A 21,069-nucleotide genomic window follows, 5' to 3' on the forward strand; every position below is an offset into this window, starting at 1 on the left:
TTAGATAGGAGCTTTATGCTTAACTTAATATAGTACTTATTATATACTATAATGTGTTTTATAAAAGCCTTTGTATCTAATCCCCTACCTTCTCTATTAAGTAAACTAATATAATAAAACCTCTATAAGCCTTATAAGTTTAAGACCTAGCATTATAAGAACCACTCTTAAATTATCTTAGGATCTTTACATTTTGCTTGTTTATAGTTATACTTCTAACTAAACTTTGATTTGATTTCTATATAATGCGTTATAAAGCCTATAGCCTAGTGCAACGCTAGGTCTTAAACTATAAGACTTATAGAGGTTTCGTTACGTTAGTTTACTTAATAGAGGAGGTAGGGGATTAGACACAAAGGCTTTTGTAAAATACGTTATAGTATATAATAAAATACTATATTAAGTTAAGCACGAAGCTCCTATCTAAGAAATAACTATCTACTTATATAGTAGCGTTATACTAAAGGGAATAGTTAGAATAGTAGACTCTCTAACTATTCTCACTATTCCTACTAATCTAATTACGTATATGTCCTATAGGAGGTGCTATACTTATTATAGGTACCGATTCCTATAGGTGCCTTTCTAAGGAGGCACCTTACTCTATATAGGTGCCTTTCCTAATAGGCACCTCTCTTTAGCTAGGTACCTTCTAAGAAGGGTACCTTTTCCTAAAGGTGCCCTTATTAACTAAGCTACCTACAATCTCTACGTCTATTTCCTACTGCTAATTAGCTACAAGCTATTTTACCTTATTATTCTATCTTATAGTATATAGGTTGCATGTTTTAGCTATAATACCTAGTTCTTCCTAATAGGGCTTTTACCTTGTTTAGAGAGTAGAAGGTTAGCTATTTCTTATATAGCTTATAGCTAGGGTAGAAATCTATATAAATCTAGGTTAAGGATATACTAAACAAGAGCTAACTCTTTATATAGAGTTAACTTCTATAAGTTAGGTATAGAATTGCATTAGGATGTCATTCCTTAAATTCGTTAACGTAGTGTTGTTTAAGGGATATTATATAATGCTATAGCTACTTAGACACTTTAAAACTAGCCTTATTTAATTACTTACATAGCTAATAGTATTCTATCCTCTTAATTAGAGGATTTAGCTTGTGTTAGTCATAGCATTATTAACTATAGTTACATTAACACGTTTTAGTGTTTTAGTAGGCTACTCGTTTAGGTAGGCTACTTATATAGGAAATACGTTATATAAACTACTCTAAATACTCTTTTTATATATTAAAAATTTAATAGATTGTATATATATATACAATAACTCCTATTCCTCCCGCTCATCGTCTACATCACTATCATCTACCTCTAGTAAATGGCCCTAATCCTATAAGCAAAGTAGATATCTAACTATTAATGGCAACAGTCTATTCCGTTTCTTAGTAATAATATCACTACCATTACTAAATACCTGTTCTAATGCAGCTAATGTTATAGGGATTGTAAGATGATCTCTTACAATCTTTGCAATAACTAGATATTAGTACTGCTTTATAGCCTAATATTTAAGTATATTAGTCTATAGTCTAGGATAGCCCTCGTTATTCTATCTTTTCTATTCTAGCTCTTAATGAGAGGTTGTAGTTGTAACATATAAATCATCATTAGAGTCTAGCTCTAGTTGCTCCTTAACTTCTAATTAAATCTATTACTTAATTCTCTCATTAGTAAGCTAATACTCATAGCTGTTATACTAGTTGTATACAGCCCTAAATTAAGCTAATACTTAATGCCTTTTAGCATTCTTAATGCTAGTTAGCCATAGCCTCTAAAATACAGCAAGATTTATCTATAGATTACAAACTATAGCTATAGCTAAGTGACTATAACGCTAGCCTATTGTTAAAGTATAGTATTTGTTAAGTTTAAGCAACGTAGCTATATAAGCTAGGCTAATTGTCGTCTAGTTACTAACTGCCTAAATTGTCATTTTAAGTCTCTTAATTATCTTAAGATATTTTAGAATAACGTAGTTTAGAGTTAGGTAGGCGCTTGCTTGCATCTTTTAAGACAGGCTTAAAAAGATCTTAAATAAATCCTTAAGACTCTAAATAATTGTCTAATCTTCTAAAGTAAGAGCAATCTCTCTTATACTTAGATTAAAAGTCTATGTAGCACATATAGCAGTTATAGGATCTTGTAAGTACTTTGTAGTTATAAGCATATAGTATGTAGAATTCCATTAAATTAGCATGTTAAGCGTTAGCTGTTAAGGCTTAAGCCTAGCTATAAGTGCTTGCCTTTATAGAGCGTCGTTCTATTGCCTTTGATTCTAGAATACATATATATGCCTCTATAGCTTTACTAGAGTTATCATAATCTCTATATTACTCTTAACTATACGTAGAATCTAAGCTACACCTAGCTTACATTAATAATCATTAACCTCTACTAATAGGTCGGCTTTTAAGGCTTTAAGAGTAGCTTAAACTATAAGATTAATAATATAGGCAATATAGCGTACGTTACCTTCCTTAATAGTAAAGGGCTATAGTTGTTAAGATGAAATTAGATAGGCTTTAGCTAGTTTCTCAAACTTAGAGAGCATTACATCATTAACTAAGGCATTGTCCTAAGTGTAAGTAAAGATAGCTCTTATAATGCCCATTCTGTCTATAATAGCTTATAACTCCTCTATAAGATATTTACTACTATGAATAGGCTCTTTAAGATGTATTACATTAAGTAAAGCTAACTGTTGCTACCATTTATTATTAATCTAATAACTAGTAACTGCTATAAACTAGGTATAGTTGCGAGCTAACTAGGCGTCTAATATAATTAATATTCGTCCTCTACTCTTAATATGAGAATTAAGCTCTATAATTAACTGCCCTTAGTGATATGAGAATTAGTAGAGCAGCTCACAGCTAATAGTTGTAGTAGATATACTAAGTGTAGTTAGGCTTAGGAAGTGTACTAGTTAACGGTACGTGTAGCTCTCTACAATACTTAAAGACAGGTTATTTAATATAATAAATTGTATTAACAATTCTCTATATTTTGCTTAGTAGAGTGCTAGCTTAAGTGTAGGCTATACTAGCTAGTAAGGCTTGAAAAAGGATGATGAATTACTGCTTAAAGCGCTAGATATACCGATATTGCTGTTCTTGCTATTATGTAGCTGCTCTAAAGCAGGGTGCTTTCTCTTATAATGCAACTATAAGTTACTAGTTGAGTTCTAGGTTGCAAGTTAGAGTGGCAGCTTATAGCTATAGCCTAGCTAAAGGCATTTATACTATATAGTTAAAGGTGCCGTTTTAAGTAGTAAACGGCTATATAGCCTTATAGAGAAGAGTGATGTTTTGGTAATAGGCAAACTATGCTGTAGTAGCGGCTGCAAGTAGACTAGAGTTCTTAATGTAGACAGCAGTAGAATAGGGGTATTTAAGGGTGGGAGATTCAATTCTTAATAGCCTATAGGGGCTTTAATATAAGTGGGAGCATCTAATAAAGGCAAGTCGCTCATTTTGTCTACAGTAACAAAGTCATAGTAAAGCAACTCTCAACTCTTCCTATTGACGGTAATAGTAAGCGTAACGATGAAATTTCTATTCTTAGCTATTCTTAGCTATTCTTAGTAGGTATCTAGATATGTATCCGTGGATACTCATAGTATCCGGATACTCGTCGAATTCTCAAGGATACAAGTATCCGCATATAAGTATCCGGATACCCCGGATACTCAGGTATCCGTGGGGATCACTGATTAAAAGCATTTAAATTTTTTACTATTATAAAGCTCTTAATTATTAAAGGAATGTTAGAAAATAGCTAATAAAAATAAGGAAGTTATAAATTAAGTCACTTTACATATAATTTACTATGTAATACTACATAAATTGAGTTGCCGAACTTGCTTCCACCCACGGTTATATAGTAGATTAAGAGAGTAAGTAATAAGATATAAGTAAGTTAGATAAATTTATAAAGATTAGGATAGGTATGGCGACGGGGATAGGGAAATGGGAATAGGGCGAACGGGGATAGGCGAACGGGAGTAGGGAAATCGTAGGAATATAGCAAACGGGGATGGGGATGGGAATGGGAAATGGGAACGGGGATAGGAATGGGGCGAACGGGCATAGGGCGAATGGGAATGGAAAATGGAAATGGCGGGGATAGTAACAAAGGCGGCAACAAGGTGGCAACAAGGCGGCAGTGGGGATAGCGGCGAGCATTTTCAAGCCGTAATTTCAACACTTATTAACTTCTGTACCTATGGAGCGATTCCCTTCAAAATAAGTGCGTTGAATTCGCACGATTCTATAGTATATGTAAATATCGTTTTATAGATTTTAAAATCGCAATTATACGTTCTATAGTCTACGATACACAAGGGGATGCTTTCCTTACTATACATTATAATTACCCTACTATAAATCACGACATAATTATAGCGTATAGAAATACAATTTATTACTATAATACATTACTTTATACATTACTTGCATAAGGTTGCATAGTCGCCTACTGCGCGAATACACGCACATAGAAACCCTCCGTTTGAGGGGTAGCGCCGGGCGCTCTTGCACCAGGAGGGAGGGGAAGCACTCTAGCCTCTGCAGCAAAGTCTTTGTGCGTCCATACGCACGGTGTAAAGGAGCCCACGCAAATGGGACAGGCGAAGGTGGGATTTGCATCCGCTGGGTTATGGTAATCGTTTGTGGGCCACCTCGGATCGGTGACCCGCGACCACTTTACTGCAACACAGCAAGTCTTCTTGCTACCCGGCTGGGTCCACAGCGCCTCACCTCCCTTCCGGGTAGCACCCGCTTTCTCCTTCCATCCAGCAATCTTCGCATCGACGCGGTCGATGGTAGCGGCCGAGATACTGTGCGCGATCTCGCCATCGGCTAGGCGCCCAACCGCGAGGAATTCCACCGGCGCCTATATAGTCTGGAGGGATCGCACGGTGATGCTGCCGGATGGCACAGAGCTCGGCGATTGCGCAAGGCCGGAGACGGGGACGGGTGCTGAGGTAAGAAATTATAGCTTTGTATGGTAGATGTACTTGGTGAGGTGCGATACAATTTGATGAGGAATGTGCGTGTGTTTAGGGTATGGCAGTGTTGACAGTTGAAGCGTCTGGATTTGCCGCTTACCGGGGGATAGGGGCCATCTATCAACAGCTTCACTTTAGTGGGATACTACGAGCAGACACTATCTCGCTCTACGGTATAGCATTACAGCGTCTACTTTACTTCTTTTCCTTCTTCTACTGTGACACTCCTACTCTACTCTACTTCTTTTCTTTTCTACTATACTCCTACCGTACGCTCTACTCCCTTTCTTTACTGTGCCATACTCTACTCTATGCCTTGGCCTCCTTCTACTGCATTCGATTCTACAAAGTGGAAGCTATGTGGACTATGCTGGTAAGTGTGTCTAGACCACACTCTTGTGACGGCGTTTACCTCCTCTGTATTCCTGACCTTCTTGAGCTCCTCTACTAACCCTTAGCCGTAGTCCATGATCGTGTCGACCCTATGTGTTAACAGCGTCGAGTTTTAGCCGTAGATCATCGTGCGGCAACATAGCATGTCCTTAGAGAGAAAGTCGCACGGCCACACCTGCCTGAGGTTTCCCTTTCCCCTCTACGAGCGATATACGTGTCCATTGAGGCCTGTGATAGCGATTGTACCACACGATAGGTTAGATATACACTCCCTAGGGAAGAAGGGTTAGGATCTAACAAGCGTGTCACCTTAGCCCGCTTTCCAACAATCTGCGAGACGTCGACGGCCTTCGCGGGAGTAACAGGGCCCGTGTTATTTGATGAGAGGAAACTCATGTTGAGAATGATGAGCTTTTGAGGCATCGCGGCTGCTGATGGAGCACCTTCGTAGATTCCATAGTATGCTAGGTCGGTGTCGGCCGATGGGAGGGAGGCGATGTAAGGTTCCTTAAGCGCGAGGGCGGTGGCCATGAATAACATGCTGTAGTATCTGCATCAACGCTGTTAGTCTCTATTTGTCTTGATGTCTTAATATGGCAAATTCCAAAGGTTTAACTTACGTTGGGTAGACCGCAGCAGGTTCCCCATTGTGTGCGACGGGTTGCCACGCGCTGTAGTAGAAGGGTGTGCCCATGTGAAAGTAGACGCCGCCTATTCCTATGGTCGCGCCGTGAAGCATGTAGTCCAGCTCCCACAGTGCAGCGCCAAGGGTATTGCTCACGCCCCTTTTACCATGACAAGATACACTTCCCGTCTCACCCATCAAAAACGGAACACCAGCTTCCTCTGCAGCCTTGATCTCGGTATCCCACTGAGCGAGAAATTCCACCAAGGCAGTGTGATTCATGAGATTAGGAAGCGACACTAGCTTAGCTCTCTCGGCTGGGCTTCATTAAATAGGAACGCAAATTTTGGGGCTTATAAAACTTACGATCGCACATAGAGTACGGATACGTGTGATCCGAAAGTGATACCGCATAATCCACCTTCTTTGGCAGCCCGAGAGCAACGATCTCATCGAGCGAGAAATTTCCCTGATAGACAGGAAGCTGTGCGAGTGCCCTAATCGAAAACCCCTTCGCGGTTTTCTTGGCTAGCTGATCCAGCCAATCTTCTTGCTGTGCTACGTACGTCTGCAGGTTCCATGGCTTCGGTCGCTGTGACCCGTAGAAGTCGGGTTCATTGCCTAGTTCGTATGCGCGCAGCCGCGACGGATGCATATACTTCTCCGCTGCTTTGACCTCGGCGAGTGGGATCGAGACGTCATTGCCGCCCAAATTGAGGCCGAAGATGAATTCCTAGCGCGGAGGAACGTTTTCGTTTAAGACAGTGAAAAGGTTTTTGTTGTAGCTGGTGGCAATAGCTTCGTCGTTGCTAGGGGTGAAGGTGTTATTTAATGTCTCTAGGCAGCCGGCGCAGAACGACGCGGCGTCTTGGGTGTGTCTACCTAGGCGGATGACAAGAGGATTGCTAACTAAGTCCTCGATGTTTTGGAGGAGGTTGAGGGAGAGGACGTTGGGGCTGTCGACGTCCCTGAGGTAGTCTATGACGTAGCAGAACTCAATGGAGAGTGAGGCTATGTCTTTTGGGATTGGCCTTGCGGCAATGTTGGCTTGGGCAGATAGTTTAATCACGGTTGAAACTGCGACGTCTGCCGCTAAGGGGCTGCATAGTGCACTTGGCAGTAAGAGCAGCACTGACGCCGGATTGTTGAAGCCTTAGACAAATGCATCGTGAAGCTGTCAAGCGAGATATTAACGAATGGCTGGGGGTTGGATTAAAGCTGTGGGTGAAGCTCTTATAAACTACATAACAACTAACACCCTCGATATCGGTTTGTGAGTCCGGAGACTAAATGAGGAATTCGGAACCATACAACAAGCCGGAAAATAACTTATAGACCAGTCCTGGTATAAACATGACTTGTCCGCTAACCTAGGGCAGATAGCTCCTTGCATACGCAGATCGCAAGCCATTGCCGATCACTCCTAGTATTCACAGAGAAATTAATGACAAGGTAGAGAATAATTCTGCCGCATTTGATGATTTAACCTTATAGTACCAGTAAAATGACTTAATGGAAATATGTAGTAAGGTGGAATCCGGTTGAGCAATTAAGGGGATTTGCGGGGTAGCGGGGTAGCGGGGTAGCGACAAAATGCGGAGATGCTAGTAGTTCTCCATACGTTTAGTTTTCTTATTAGTAGCGGAAGCTCTACTTCCGTCAACTCACAACAAATCTAATGAACAACTACACACTGTTCTATCTCTGCATTTTATCCCTAATTTCGGACCTCTTTTCTTTATTTCCCTTCCTATCTATCTCCACAAAGAAGGTTGCGGGGTGGCAACGGCACTAGAGGTGGCCCACATTTCAAAGGATAGTACCACTGCACTGATTATCCCTCAGCTAATCGATGGTCTCTTACCACCTAATGATCCCTCATCACTTCCTAGTCAACTCAATTAGAGGATCTCTTCGACGTTGTCGTGCCTAGATACATGGTCGCACGTTTACCGAAAGGCACCTTGTCGTCACTACTCGACTTGAGATAGATTGAGTTACAAAGGCCTATCTCAAGTCAGCAAAGTATCTAAGGTATGAACAGCCATGCGCACATAACCGTCGCCTAAGGTGTCATCACCTATGGCACTGTTTAGTAGGGACTGCGCTGCCATGCCAGTATCTAAATTTGTGAGATCTTTGGAATGAGCTTGCGGAGGTAGGGCAGCTGTGCGGCGATAAGTTACCAAAGTCCGTCGCAACCATAACGACCGTCTCGTACTCTCCCACTGGCACACTAATTCCATGCGGTCCGCTGAACAAAGCCAGGCGAGGTACGGAGTCGCGCTATTAAGCGCCATACGGAAAGTTCGCAAGTCAAGCCTCTCCGAGGTTGGATGAAAAGCTCCAATGTGTTGGCCCAGTTGGTTATCACGGATGGGTGGCTGTGCAGGAAAGACCAGAAGCTGACTGAGGGAATCCATAGGTTGATATACTGGCCAGCTTGACTTCGATGGGCCGAGACATTGTCATCAGGACTATACTCTCTAGTCGATGTGAGTGATGAAGGCTCGAAGGAAATGGCAACTTCATGCTTGTTCCGAAACATCATGACGCCGCATTGTGTAAAGCGTAAGCCTAGGGTCTCACGGGAGTCCAGGGAACCAGGTCAGGAGGCAGGAAGGGTATCGTATTCAGTAAGCACAATAGGTCTACGTAGATACAGCGACTATTGACTGGAGTCCTCCACTGAGGCTCCAGCCCCTGATATATCTTCCTATACCGTGAACCCTAATAACCGGGCTATACCCGAATGACAGCTCCACCGTAGGGCTGCCTTCGGCGTGGCACCTCACGTGCCATCACGTGAGGACCGCCTTACACATTGAAAGGCGAGCAGTGCGGCGAACACACGTGCAAAGATGTAGACGTAGCTCCAGTCAAAACTAGACTGGGATATGACATGTCGTACAGTGGAATATACTACGAATGGGCCAGAGCTTGATGCGTGCGGGGGAAGATCTCGTAGAAGGGCCCGCGTAAGTAGTGAATTGAGAGGAGTATGTGACGACACAACGTCGTTTCATAGCCTAGTTCGCGATATTGACATATTAGTGCACATGACGGCTAGAGCTAAAACTGATCCCGGAGGCAGATCTCCGACGTTCCATGACATACTATATTTGCAATTCTGAACTCCCCTAAACAGGCTTTGAATGCGCGCGGTGTATGTACGTCACGGAGCGAAGCCGTAATACGACGCCACCCACGTCGAGCCATTAAGATCTTACCATTGGCCTTCTTTCACTGCCGGGCCGTCAAACATTGCCGTCCACAAGGGGAGTGGCGCTCTCAAGGTTACCCTACTTTATTCTAGTAGGGTCTTCCCCACACGGAGCTTAATCAATCCAATTTTTAGTTCCCCGCATAGAACAGTCTCATATGCTTAGCGCATCTTAACCTGCGGATCAATATTCCGTATCTTTGCTACGGACTCTTTATTTTCGCAGCATCGGAGGGACGCCTTCCATTCTCTTGGCCTAGTTTGTGTGATGCTGTATGGACGTCAGCGGTGCCACGAGGCCAGACCGGATTTGCCAAAATAGTCTAGTCAGACTCACCGACAGAAAAAAGGGGGATCACCCCAAAGTATATAAATCAACCCATGGATCGACAAATAATGATCAACCTCTCCGCATTTTCACTCCACCAAATTAGACAAACACATCAAGAAACATGAAGGTCACTGCGCTTAACATCCTCGCACTCACCACCTTAGTGGCTGGTCTCACGTGCCCAAACAACTCTGGCGGCGGATGCGGACAGTACACTGTGTCTGGCCTGGGCTCGCGCAAGACGCAAATTAAAAATGCTGGAGGTTCATCCCGTGATCTTGCGATCGCTATGATGGAGACCGAGAAAATGGATACCAATTACGCGTGAGTAGCATTTGGGTTGCTCATCTAGCCTATTAGGCTAACGTAGCGTAGATACGGTGACAACAAGAGCGGCGATGCAGCAAACTTCGGTATTTTTAAGCAGGTATGGTCCGGAATCTCTATAGTTTCAACAGCCGGGTCTAACCGGAGCAGAACTGGGGAATGCTCCGCGCAAGCTGCAGTCAATTCAAGGGACAAAGTTCCAGCCAGTACAATAATGGTGCCGTATTGAACTCTAATCTAGCCTCAGATCTTTCATGCAGGCACCAGGGAGAGAGCTACTACGGTTACCAGAAGTCAGTCACATGTTCTTATCCTCCTTATTATGTAGGTCCTAATATTCTAAATAGGTGGGTTGCTGGACACCGAAATGGTGCCTCTGGTCTAGCGAACCCGAACACAGCAGACATCAACCTGTACAAGGGAGGTGTTGACTGGACTGAGCAGCAGCTTAACGGTGGCCACTTGTCTGACAACGAGCGATTCTGGGTCGACGTGTAAGCTATAGCATTCCTCTTGTAATATACTAAGGTGCTAATTTAGAGACAGTGTTCCGATCTAAATCTCTAGCCATACTTGACTTAAGTGATGAGGGTATCCGAGACGTAGTAGCTATAGCTTATAGGGTATGCTAGGGTAGTAGCTTGCTCTAGGGGTATCTAGCATTAGAGTATCCTACTCTTCTGTAAATAGTGCTCGTAGCTGAGCGAAGTACTTTGTGCTTAATTAAAGCTAAATATATTAAGGCTATGTTCTTTATGTTCAAGTTAGTGGTTTAGCTCGGATCGCGGTGTATAAACTGAAATTTAAAATGTTAAAAGAAAGTTGCGACAAAATGCTAGAGAGGTGACCGAGCAAGACGGTAGAATTCGGAGACGCACGGCAGCAGCAGCAATTAGGGTCGCGGAAGAAGCAAAGCCATTGCTACATGAAAGGCGCTAGTGTAATAGAGGGATGAACTTATGCGTAAGGTAGCAAGTGGCGAGAAAATCCGCCTTAACGGGACGGAGATCATGCACGAAAACGTCACCTCCCGTTAAATCCCCTTCCCGCCTTACTGTCATCTCTCTCGTAGCATACGGCTCTAACTTCCTAAACAACCTTAATCCTTCTTAAAACCCTAACCCTAATGTGTGCTTGTCATTATGTTCTTGTATAATCGCCCTATCTATAAACGCCCTATGTAAACTAGCAACTCTAGCCTTCTCTACTATACCCCTAATCCCGGCGGTCCTTCCCATAGTAGTTGGACGCTGGCTGTGCCACGACTACTCGGGAGGTCCTGGACTTCAGCTCCACGCAGAGAATCCTCTTGCTCGTGGGCTGATGCCACACCCTCCCTGATCCGGGACGATTCGCCTCTGCCCTCGCCCACCACTCGGAGATCTTGGCGGCGACGTGGTCAATGGCCACGACCGAGACGCTATGCGCAATGGCGCCATCGCGGAGACGCCCAGTCGCAAGAAACTCGACTGGGACGGCCATGGTGCGGGGAGATCACACGGTGATTGTGCCGGATGGCACAGAGCTCGGCGATTGCGCGAGGCCAGAGACGGGGACGGGTGCTGAGGCAAAGCCTCCTGCGGATGGGATCTGGATCCCTGGAGCTGGCGGTGGCATCATACCGCGACCCTGCGATGGGCCCGGGAGAAGATAAGCTGGCGCAGGGCCAGAGAAGACACCGCGACCCATCGTAGGGCCCGGGAGAACCGGAGCTGGCATCGCACCAGAGAAGACGCCGCGCCCTGCAAGGTCGGACGGGAAGAGCGAGACGGTAGGCGCCCCTACAAAGGGACCGCGACTCCCAGATAAACCCGGGGCGATGGAGGCTGGCCGACGGCCAGGCGGAGCAGTGCGGTCCTCGGCGGATCCGGACAGGACAGGGACTGGCGCAAAGCCAGAGAAGATCTGCCCCGGTCCGCGAGAGCTAGAGCTCGCGGAGCCGGGGCCTGCGAGCTGGCTCGGTGAGCCCTGCGAGATGTGCCGTGCGAGGCCAGAAGACCGACGCTGGCTCGGTGAGCCAGGGGATGCGCGCGACGCGAAGCGGGATGGTGAGCGCTGACCCGGGGATCCGGGAGAAATCGCGGCGCCAGCGGAAGTCAGAGGCTCGAATGAGCCGGAAGCGGGCATCGCGCTCATCGCGGCGGTTGGGGCGGACGGTGCTGGCTCGAAGCCAGGCGCACCGCCACCACCGGAAAGAAATGGCACGGGGCCGTGGGACGTGGAGGAGAACGGCGGAGAACGGCGGATGACGGGACGTGTCTTCGTCCTCGTCGTCAGAGGTAGAGACAGCCCACTCTACCCTCTCCGACGACACGTCGGACGTCGACAACGCCCGCCTCTTCTTCCGATTCCATTCCTCGAGCGCTGAGCCACGACGCCGCGCAGACGGCGTCTCCGATGGTGTCATCAGCGTATCCCGCTGAGGTGGGAGAATGTGGGGGGTTCCCACGGGGAGGGGCGTCGGATCGCCAGGGGAGGGGATCACATGTGGGCGACGCGGGATAGACTCTGCGAAGGTCAGGGCTCCGCGTCTCGACGGTGGCGGGGGCTGTTCGCGGGGATCCGCGAGCTGGCGCAGGAGCTCGGTGATTTGTGCCTTGAGCGCGACATTCTCCTCCTCGTGCAGTCTTGCGGTGGCCCTCATCTCGCCGATGGCCTCCCCATGCTTTGCTATCAATTCCTCCCGCAAAGTAGCTGCGGTGGTAAGGTCGATTTTCTGCTGGTCGATTGTGGCCTTTGCGCGCGCGAGCTCGTCAATGAGCTTCTGCTTCGTAGTATCCCCTACCATGTCTTCGATCTTCGTAAGAGCTATCGTTATCTGAGCGAACCCCATCGCCGTATCGTGGTGGGCATCCCCGACGAGTGCTTCAACTGCTGCTATTTTCTTCACAGCAGTATCCACACCGCCGGAGACGCCCTTGATCCCTGTGAGACCCTCTGCTGCAGACGTGGCTGCGCCCTTGATGTCGGCCTGGATCCCCCCCGCACCCCCGAGCAATTCAACGATACCGGCAATCTTCTCATCGCAGCTCTTCGCGGCCGTGGTTGATCCCCTCGATGAGCTCGCTCATCGCCTTCATCCCATCGATGGTAGCTAGCTTGTCGAATATCTTCGCGGCATCATAGGAAGAAGTCTTCAGCTCCTCGATGAGCTTATGGGTGTTTGTGAGATCCTTCGCGGATGCAGTCTTCTGCTCCTCAAGCAGCTTTGCCATAGCCATATCAGCGGCCGTCGCCCGCTTCGCCTCCTTCGCCTGGTCCTCCGCGCTCTTCTTCAGCTGGTCCTGGATCTCCTTGGCAATAGTGGTGGGAGCCCCGTCGAAATAGTTACAGAATTCCATAAACCCCTTCGCCAGCCGCCCATCCGGACCCTGCGTCGTCTCGAGAAACTCTTTGATATCTTCAAGCCCCTCATCCACCGCACGGCGGACATCCCTCTGCTGCTTGGTCGTGAGACCCTCGTCCGGTACGCCCGGGATCTCATCAATCGCCTCCTTCACCATATCCAGCTTCTTATCGAACTGTTCCATCTTCTCATCATGGGCTTTGAGAATGGCACTTCCAGCCTGGTGCGCTCGGGTGAGACTCTGTGCTTGCACCCGCTCGAGGCGGCACACCTCCTCGAGGGCCACGAGGGGGACGTTGAGGAGCTGCGCGGGCAGCTCTGCGGCATCACGGCGGGAGTTTAGCATCTCCTCAACCTGCGCGGCTGTGTCGAATAACAAAACCTCCTCCGTCTCAAGTACCAAAGCATCTATCTGCGAGTCCATAAGATTCCCTGCGAGAGCTGGCACCTTGCGGGATCCCAGGACGCCGCGGCCGCGACGCCCCCTTTGCGGAAAATTCCCCCCTCCCCTCTGAAAATTCGCTGATGGTTGCATAATCTCGTTGCTTCGTATGGTAGGTAGGCTTGTATGGTAATGTGCGATAATTCGATGAGAAATGTGCGTGTGTTTGGGGTATGACAGTGTTGACAGTTGACGCGTCTGGATTTGCCGCTTACCGGGGGATAGGGGCCATCTATCAACAGCTTCACTTTGGTGGGATACTACGAGCAGACACCATCTCGCTCTACGGTACAGCATTACAGCTTCTAATTTACTTCTTTTCTTTCTTCATACGATACTCCTACGATACACTCTCTACTTTACTTCTTTTCTTTTCTACTCTACCATACGCTCTACTTTACTCCTTTTCTTTACTTTCTGTGTCATACTCCCACCATACGCTCTACTCTACTCTACTTCTTTTCTTTCTTCATACGATACTCCTACGGTACGACATGGCTACCCGACAGTCAATCGCGCAGAAGTTCCTGGATGCCGAGGAGACCAAGCTTCTCGACCTGGTGAAGGCAATCCTGGATCAGGACGGATACTTAGACGACGAATACATGGCGTCTCAGTACGCCTACTCAAAGCAGGCTATCATGCTTGCGGCATATCACATCCTCCTCGCCACCCCGTCAGTAGTCCTTCGGGCTATCATTCGGGGGGATCTCCCAGCCATGTCCGGGAACGTAGAGGTCCAGTACCTCCAGGACCCAAAGTACACAGAGGTGCCGCCGAGATACGAGTTTATCTATCCTACGATTTATACCATCTACCTCGTCGATCGAGAGACCCATGATCCCCCGACCGTCGAGTACCTGCTCCTCATCATCCATAGCATCCGACAGGTGGCTGGCCCTAGTGCCATCCAGCGACCCGCTATGGAGACGGCGCTCAAGTTATGCACGGAGCTGGAGATCCGCATGGCGGGCCAGCAATTGCGGGATCCCATTGTAGGGGGGATCGTGGACGTTGGATTTTCTGGGGATAGCGCCGCCCGGATCGACCAGCACCTCGCGGATGAGAGCAGCAATAAGATCATGCAGATATTTGCTGACGCCGCCATCTGAGAGTTTGGCGAAACCTACGAGCTCCAAGGCTGTATTGTGGGCAGGATGAAGAAGCTAGAGCATTGTGCCCTCGCTGAAATCATCTTCTCTCGGATGGCGCAGAGTTATACCTCTCGGGGTGGAGGGTTCAACGGAGCCATCGCCGGAGCCAGCATCCAAGGGGCCCACGCCCTTACTGGTGTCGCATGGGAGGAGATCGCAGGGGTGGCACCAGACTGGGTGCTCAGCAATCACTATACGTCTGATGCGGCGAAGGTGCGTGCTGTGGTCCAAGACCACCATGCCCGAATTTCCTGCGCGCAGGCCGTGGCGCCGCACCAGGCTATTTATGGCAGAATTCAGGGGATGCTCTCCGCCGAGGAGAGTGCTAGTATGGACGCCTGCGCGGATGCAGCTCGCTCTGTCGCTTACAGCCAGCTGGCTGCCGGAGACTACAGCCAAGGATCAGAGGATGGCACCACCCCCGCAGACCGCGCCGACGAGACCGAAGATGACATGGAGGACGGTACCGTACAGGAAGACGACGATGAGATCGAGTCATATGGGCTTGCTCCTATGATGGACCTGGGATCACCGGATTATGAGCGGGACGTTGATCCCATCATCGACAGCAGCGACCCCATCGTCCCAGCTCTTCGCCGCGCTCGCCTTCCATAGGTGTTTATTTTGTTTTTTTCTATTGTTCTTCCTATCATACAGCACCTCTTGTCATCCCCCGTTTTTCCTACCATACAGCCCATCTTGTCATCCTCTACTTCCTCTTCCCCCTCTCATTTTCCCATCGTACAGCCTGTACCTGTCATCCCCCGTTTTTCCTTGCTTCTCCTTTTTCTCCTTTTCGTTGTATCTTAGAGTTCTTCCAGCTATTATAGGCCTATAGCGAATGAAAAGATGTTCCCTGTGTTCCCGTATCGCGTGAATGGTAAAAGCAGTGCCATATAGCTATATGTAAATAGAGATTCCGTTTATTTATCGTGGGAATGCCATAATTACCCCATACTACCGCTTATTCGCACCAAGGCGTAAACAGTGAATTTTTGTTTTCGCTTGCCCCCTCCGCTCCAACTCTCATCAGAACAATCTCACTTTACCACTTATCCCCCTCTGCTCCAAGTTTGATCAAAACAACTTCACTTTGCTACGTACTCCCCTTTACTCCGATCTCTACGTTTACGTTTGCTCCGAGCTTAGTCCTACGATCTTTCCTGGATCCTACCGATCTACAATACCATCATCAAACTCACCACCACCGATCTTTCCTGTCCTCGACTTCTGATAGAAGCCGCCATGAGCTCTCCTGCTCCTGCATCCGACGGTGATGCCCCCTTGATCCCAGAGACGCCGCTCACGAGTCACACGAACTCGACACAAGATACTCCGGATCCGAACAACCCACATAAGGCAAACACTACGAAGTATTTCGCCTTTTATCCCCTCTTGGATCCTGGAATGTTCGAGGCGTTTGACGGAGCAGCGATATTTGGCACCACCGCATTGAACAAGCATCGCATCTCCGATAACCTTGCGAGTAAGATCATCATCTGGGCGACAATCCACAAGAAGCCGAAGTACGGTTTTATGGCGCGCAACTACTTTGTTACATCCGGCAACAACGTCCGAAAGCGCGGGAAAGTGATCGGCTTTGGATCCCCCTTCATCTATGAGGGAAAGTTCGTCAAATATGTAGGGGATCCTATTCACACAATGACCGGACAGGGCTAGAAGGTTGGGATCGCAGCGGGCGACGCATGGAGTATTATCGAGCTCTGTGAGAAGCAGGAATTCGTCGATTGGTTCCATCGGATATGCGACGGCAGATTCGCTATGTTTACGCCGGATATCCTGAAGAAATACCCCGCGATTCTGAAGAGTATAACCTCGCCGTCGCTCCCAAATTCCATCGGCGGACCAAACCCTCCCCTAGGCCCATTTTTTGGGGTAGATCCCGCAGTCTTTCCTCCTGCTGTCGTATCCTGACTTATGGCAGCGTCTCTCGGATCTGTAGTGCCTACTGCAAATCCATTTTTGGCGGAGGCGGCGCTCGTGAAGAAAGCGCTCGCTGGCCCAACCCCTCTCGGCGACCATACGCCACCCCCTCAGGCCCCTCTGCCGCCGTCTGATCAGACTCCCACGCCCGCGCCTCTCCCAGCACCCCACGATCGCACGCCTCTCATCCGAGCAGGACTCCCTGCAAACGACAATGGCCTCGCCGGCTCCCCGCCGCATACTACCAAGACCCAGATGGTCCGACCACGGCCAGTGAACCCGGCGCACCAGAGCGCCCCTGCGAAGCTCGCATCAGCTACGATACCAGGGCTTCATTTGCTCAGCCGCCCGCCGCCCGTGTTTGATCCAGCCGGTATTTGCGCCCCATTCTCTCTTCCCTTCCGCCACCCCATGCGATACGACAATCCTGAGGAGTTCGATTCCGAGTTCTCCCACGTCGAGTATGAACGCACGCCCTCCCCGTTCATAAAGGGTGAAGACTATGATCCGCTTCTTTTTGGGGCGCCTGCGTGGAAAGCGCCACAGACGGATAGCTCGGAGGAGTACGAGCCAAAACTCGAATATGATTCAGAGTACGATCCGGAGTTCATGGAGCAGGTGCAGCAGCAGCCGGTGCAGGAGCCGGCGCAGCAGCAGGATCCGGCGCAGCAGCAGCAGCCGGTGCAGGGGCCAACGCAGGAGCTAGCGCAGCAGCAGGAGCCTGCGCAGGAACACCAGCAGGAGTCGGAGCAGGATCAGAGGCGGAAGGCTAAGGAGCAGGACGACAAACTTCGGTCGTTCGGCACCATGAGAGCGGGATGCCCTAAGAACCCTACCTACGAGTATCATTCAATCTCTACGACACTCTTTGATCCCTCGAAGACCTATACTGAGACTCCCCCCTTTGTTAATAACACGAACTTCAAAGGACCTAACTTGGATTTCCCTCTCCCACCCCCATCCGACACCGACTCGACCCCGCGTCCACGCGATCCCTCTCCTATGAAGGGAGTCCGCACTACCATAACGGCGTCGGATGGCACAGTATCGTCTGTGTATGGTGAGGACGAGGATGAGGAGACCGGCAAGGCTTCGGAGATTAGCTACGACGGTGATCTAGAGATCGGCCCCGAGGATGCAGAGATAAGCTTTGAGGATGAGAAGGAGATCCACCCTGACGAGGCCGTTGATAACCACATCCTAAGCAGCAATGACTCGGATTATAGGATTCCATTTGGGGGGGGTAAGCAGAGTGGTATCGGACGCGAGCTAGGTGAGGCCGGCATGGCGGGCAATACCTAGACTATGGCCGCTCATGTTAATATGGGCTTGATATTCTAGGTGGTGGGTGATGAAGCCGTGAGACGTGAATAGAGGGGTGGGTTTTATCTATCTAGATTTACTTGCTTCTAAAATTAGAGCAATACTAACTATTACTACCACGAACAGAATAAGCTAGCTGCTGTAAGATTTCTGCAAGGATCTCGTGCCATTAGGTAAAGTGATGATGAGCTGTGGGTAAGCAGGGTAATGTGAGGCCTTAGCTTACATACCATACTAAGGGCGCCTTTGCTCCTAATTTTGGGATGATTCGCCATTTGTAAGCCATTAGTTAGAGCCATGCATCTAAGCCTTGAAAGTTCTATAAAGAAACCACAAGAGGCTTAGTTTTTAGTACGTAGTATTTTTCGCGTTAACCTACCGTGTATAACGGTTCCCTATGAGACATTAAGACATTAAGACATTAAGACATTAAGACATTAAGACGTTAAGACATTAAGACATTAAGACATTAAGACATTAAGATGTTAAGACGTTAAGACATTAAGACGTTAAGACGTTAAGACATTAAGACATTAAGACATTAAGACATTAAGACATTAAGACATTAAGACATTAAGACATCAACGCGTTGAGGCGTTAAGACATTAAGACATTAAGACATTAAGACATCAACGCGTTGAGGCGTTAAGACATTAAGACATCAACGCGTTGAGGCGTTAAGACATTAAGACATCAACGCGTTGAGGCATCGAGGCGTTGAGGCGCGATGTTCTTTTTCCTTTAAGCCTACAATATGCGTAACCTTGTATGACGAGTTCAATGTGGTAATGCGGTATGTGGGTTTTAGCATCTACTTAACAGCAGCAGCAAAGAGGGTAACGTAATTCACATCACAGCCCACATCCTCTTCTTCATTTCAGCATTAACAAATCAAATTTAGCTATAAATAATAAGGCTAGATACTAATCCGCAGAAAGGAAATTTTAGCAGCCCGCTACACCATCTCTTTGCCCTACAGCCGCCTCGGTCGTATCAGAGAGGATTGTGGATTTGCCGCTCGTCGCCACGCCCAACGCTTACTCCTTATCACATTCATGGCGAAGTAGGCGAGCCAGTGGCCTCAGCCTCACCAGTGCGGGTGCGGGTGATGGTGCGGGTTAGGAAGCGGGTCTGGGTGGTGGTTTGGTGGTCGTGGCCACTGCCGGTGCCAGTTGGATAGGGAATACTGGTTTGGTGGTCGTGGCCACTGCCGGTGCCGGTTGGATAGGGAATGCCGGTGCCGGTTGGCCAGGCAATGTTTGCGCCAGTAGGGCCTTGGCCACTGCTGGTGCCAGTTGGATAGTGCATGCCGGTGCCGGGTGGGTAGGGAATGCCGGTGCCGGTTGGCCAGGCAATGTTTGTAGGGCCTAGGCCACTGCTGGTGCCAGTTGGATAGTGCATGCCGGTGCCGGGTGGGTAGGGAATGCCGGTGCTGGTTCGCCAGGCAATGTTTGTGCCAGTAGGGCCTAGGCCACCGGTTGGCCATGCACCAGATGGGAAGATGCCAGCGGGAATGTCTGGGGGAGTTAGTTGAGTTCATGGTAGCATGGGCCACAGTTGGCCTATATTACGATTGTGATTCTTACCACCGCCTCGAGGAGCTGGCGCAGCTACGGCGACGACGACGAACAGGGCCTGGACGAGGTATGTGAATTGCATTTTGAATTGAAGTTGAGTTTAACAAGAAGGCCTTGTTATGAATTAGGTGAATGTGATTGAGCTAAAGAGATTTTGAAGAATTTAGATTGAGGAAGTTTTCTTTGGAAACTCGAGGTGCTTTATACCTGACTCTAGCAAGTACTCCATGATTTCCCCAGTCTCCCATCCGGAGGAGGTTGCAGTACCCCTTAGTTAATGGCCGAATGCAACAAGTGTTGTCTAGCCATTTCGCACGATATGCTAGGTGGTCGATCTGGCCCTATTCTCATAAGAGCTTTACAAACCTAGAATATTTTCAAATACCTAGGAAATGGTTGACATTCTAACACCTCTTTCCTAATGCGTCGGGGCCTGTAGAATTTATATTTGGTTCACCTATGTCTTACATTACTAGCCATACTAAACAAGGGGAACGTTGCTAGGTAGTTAAGCAAAAATGACAAGGCGGCTAGAAACCTAGGGTCTAGTTGTGGATCGATGGGATCCCTAGCCTCCTCGCCGCTATAGAATATTAGGCGAAACTTGAGACCTACATAGGACTAATGCGTAAGTGATGATGCCTAGTAAAATCACTAGGGGGATAGAGTAGGATTCTAATTTATTTAGTAGTACTGAAGTAGGATGCCATGGTGATCGCTATTGTAAACAGACAATATTTTCTGTAATCATTAGAAAACTCTTAATCATTGTGTACGATTCCGGAAAATAATTGCTGCTTCTTAACAACAACCTTATATGACAAGTAATACATTGCTAGTACACTCGCTATATAGAGTTTAAACATAAACATCTATACGCGATATAATAATAGTCCTACTACAACTTACTCGAATTCTTTCAAAGTATGCCTACATCCGACTTAATTGGTAGACACCGTAGGATTATATAAACAACCTTGCCTTATTAATTACTACGTAGGGTTGCTACTAGTTACAAATAGGGGTTGAGAACGGATATCCCCGCCACATAAAACAGCTAGATAAGGTTCACCATCCGTTTTATCATAATTTGTTACCGTTCTACTTTTAGCCTAATAACTTAAGATCTAGGTAGTTAGGGTAGTCCCCCTCACACGATTTCACGTCTCTACACACGTCTGTACACGTCTGCACACGTCTACGTTTCCTTTTACTATTTCCTTTATTATTTCCTTCCTGTTTATATGTCTTCTAGCTATAGTTTAATAAAAATTGTTTATAATGATTCCTATGCACGTGAATGGGGGTTGCTCAGGGTGCTCTGCTGCTATCTATGCCGCTCTGTAAGTGTACGC

General features: G+C 47.7%; 8 protein-coding genes across 8 annotated transcripts; 4 read left to right on the forward strand and 4 right to left on the reverse strand.

The window, feature by feature from the left end:
• Positions 1 to 4,494: 4,494 nt before the first annotated feature.
• Positions 4,495 to 7,214, reverse strand: VE01_04076 (uncharacterized protein; the record flags this gene model as incomplete). Its single annotated transcript, XM_018273553.1, has 6 exons — positions 4,495 to 4,914; positions 5,732 to 5,972; positions 6,043 to 6,364; positions 6,414 to 6,780; positions 6,811 to 7,139; positions 7,184 to 7,214. The coding sequence occupies 6 exons, from the start codon at positions 7,212 to 7,214 to the stop codon at positions 4,495 to 4,497; spliced, it is 1,710 nt and encodes a 569-aa protein (XP_018130455.1).
• A 1,791-nt stretch (positions 7,215 to 9,005) lies between these two features.
• VE01_04077 (uncharacterized protein) lies at positions 9,006 to 10,580 on the forward strand. The gene is made up of 5 exons (XM_018273554.2): positions 9,006 to 9,925; positions 9,977 to 10,028; positions 10,079 to 10,221; positions 10,276 to 10,422; positions 10,475 to 10,580. The coding sequence occupies exons 1-5, from the start codon at positions 9,723 to 9,725 to the stop codon at positions 10,485 to 10,487; spliced, it is 558 nt and encodes a 185-aa protein (XP_018130456.1). The 5' UTR covers positions 9,006 to 9,722; the 3' UTR covers positions 10,488 to 10,580.
• Positions 10,581 to 11,143: 563 nt separating this feature from the next.
• VE01_04078 (uncharacterized protein) lies at positions 11,144 to 12,761 on the reverse strand (the record flags this gene model as incomplete). The annotated part of the gene is made up of 3 exons (XM_018273555.1): positions 11,144 to 11,348; positions 11,427 to 11,881; positions 11,928 to 12,761. 3 exons carry the CDS (start codon positions 12,759 to 12,761, stop codon positions 11,144 to 11,146), a joined length of 1,494 nt encoding a protein of 497 aa, XP_018130447.1.
• Positions 12,762 to 12,948: 187 nt separating this feature from the next.
• VE01_04079 (uncharacterized protein) lies at positions 12,949 to 13,809 on the reverse strand (the record flags this gene model as incomplete). Its single annotated transcript, XM_018273556.1, has 1 exon — positions 12,949 to 13,809. The coding sequence occupies one exon, from the start codon at positions 13,807 to 13,809 to the stop codon at positions 12,949 to 12,951; it is 861 nt and encodes a 286-aa protein (XP_018130448.1).
• On the forward strand, positions 13,678 to 14,828 carry VE01_04080 (uncharacterized protein; the record flags this gene model as incomplete). Its single annotated transcript, XM_018273557.2, has 1 exon — positions 13,678 to 14,828. Exon 1 carries the CDS (start codon positions 13,890 to 13,892, stop codon positions 14,826 to 14,828), a length of 939 nt encoding a protein of 312 aa, XP_018130561.2. The 5' UTR covers positions 13,678 to 13,889.
• Positions 14,829 to 14,873: 45 nt separating this feature from the next.
• Positions 14,874 to 15,543, forward strand: VE01_04081 (uncharacterized protein; the record flags this gene model as incomplete). The annotated part of the gene is made up of 1 exon (XM_018273558.2): positions 14,874 to 15,543. The coding sequence occupies one exon, from the start codon at positions 14,874 to 14,876 to the stop codon at positions 15,483 to 15,485; it is 612 nt and encodes a 203-aa protein (XP_018130560.1). The 3' UTR covers positions 15,486 to 15,543.
• A 572-nt stretch (positions 15,544 to 16,115) lies between these two features.
• On the forward strand, positions 16,116 to 18,235 carry VE01_04082 (uncharacterized protein; the record flags this gene model as incomplete). The annotated part of the gene is made up of 4 exons (XM_018273559.2): positions 16,116 to 16,502; positions 16,551 to 16,698; positions 16,816 to 18,087; positions 18,156 to 18,235. 4 exons carry the CDS (start codon positions 16,116 to 16,118, stop codon positions 18,164 to 18,166), a joined length of 1,818 nt encoding a protein of 605 aa, XP_018130563.2. The 3' UTR covers positions 18,167 to 18,235.
• A 955-nt stretch (positions 18,236 to 19,190) lies between these two features.
• Positions 19,191 to 19,796, reverse strand: VE01_04083 (uncharacterized protein; the record flags this gene model as incomplete). The annotated part of the gene is made up of 2 exons (XM_018273560.1): positions 19,191 to 19,654; positions 19,724 to 19,796. The coding sequence occupies 2 exons, from the start codon at positions 19,794 to 19,796 to the stop codon at positions 19,191 to 19,193; spliced, it is 537 nt and encodes a 178-aa protein (XP_018130562.1).
• Positions 19,797 to 21,069: the final 1,273 nt, after the last annotated feature.

Source organism: Pseudogymnoascus verrucosus (assembly GCF_001662655.1).
Source record: "Pseudogymnoascus verrucosus strain UAMH 10579 unplaced genomic scaffold scaffold_21, whole genome shotgun sequence".
NCBI classification, from domain to species: Eukaryota; Fungi; Ascomycota; class Leotiomycetes; order Thelebolales; family Thelebolaceae; genus Pseudogymnoascus; species Pseudogymnoascus verrucosus.

Coding starts and splice junctions, on each gene's coding strand:
- VE01_04077 (XM_018273554.2), top strand. CDS start 9,723: ATGAAGGTCACTGCGCTTAACATCCTCGCACTCACCACCTTAGTGGCT. Junction 9,926..9,976: donor AAAATGGATACCAATTACGC/GTGAGTAGCATT, acceptor AACGTAGCGTAG/ATACGGTGACAACAAGAGCG. Junction 10,029..10,078: donor ACTTCGGTATTTTTAAGCAG/GTATGGTCCGGA, acceptor TAACCGGAGCAG/AACTGGGGAATGCTCCGCGC.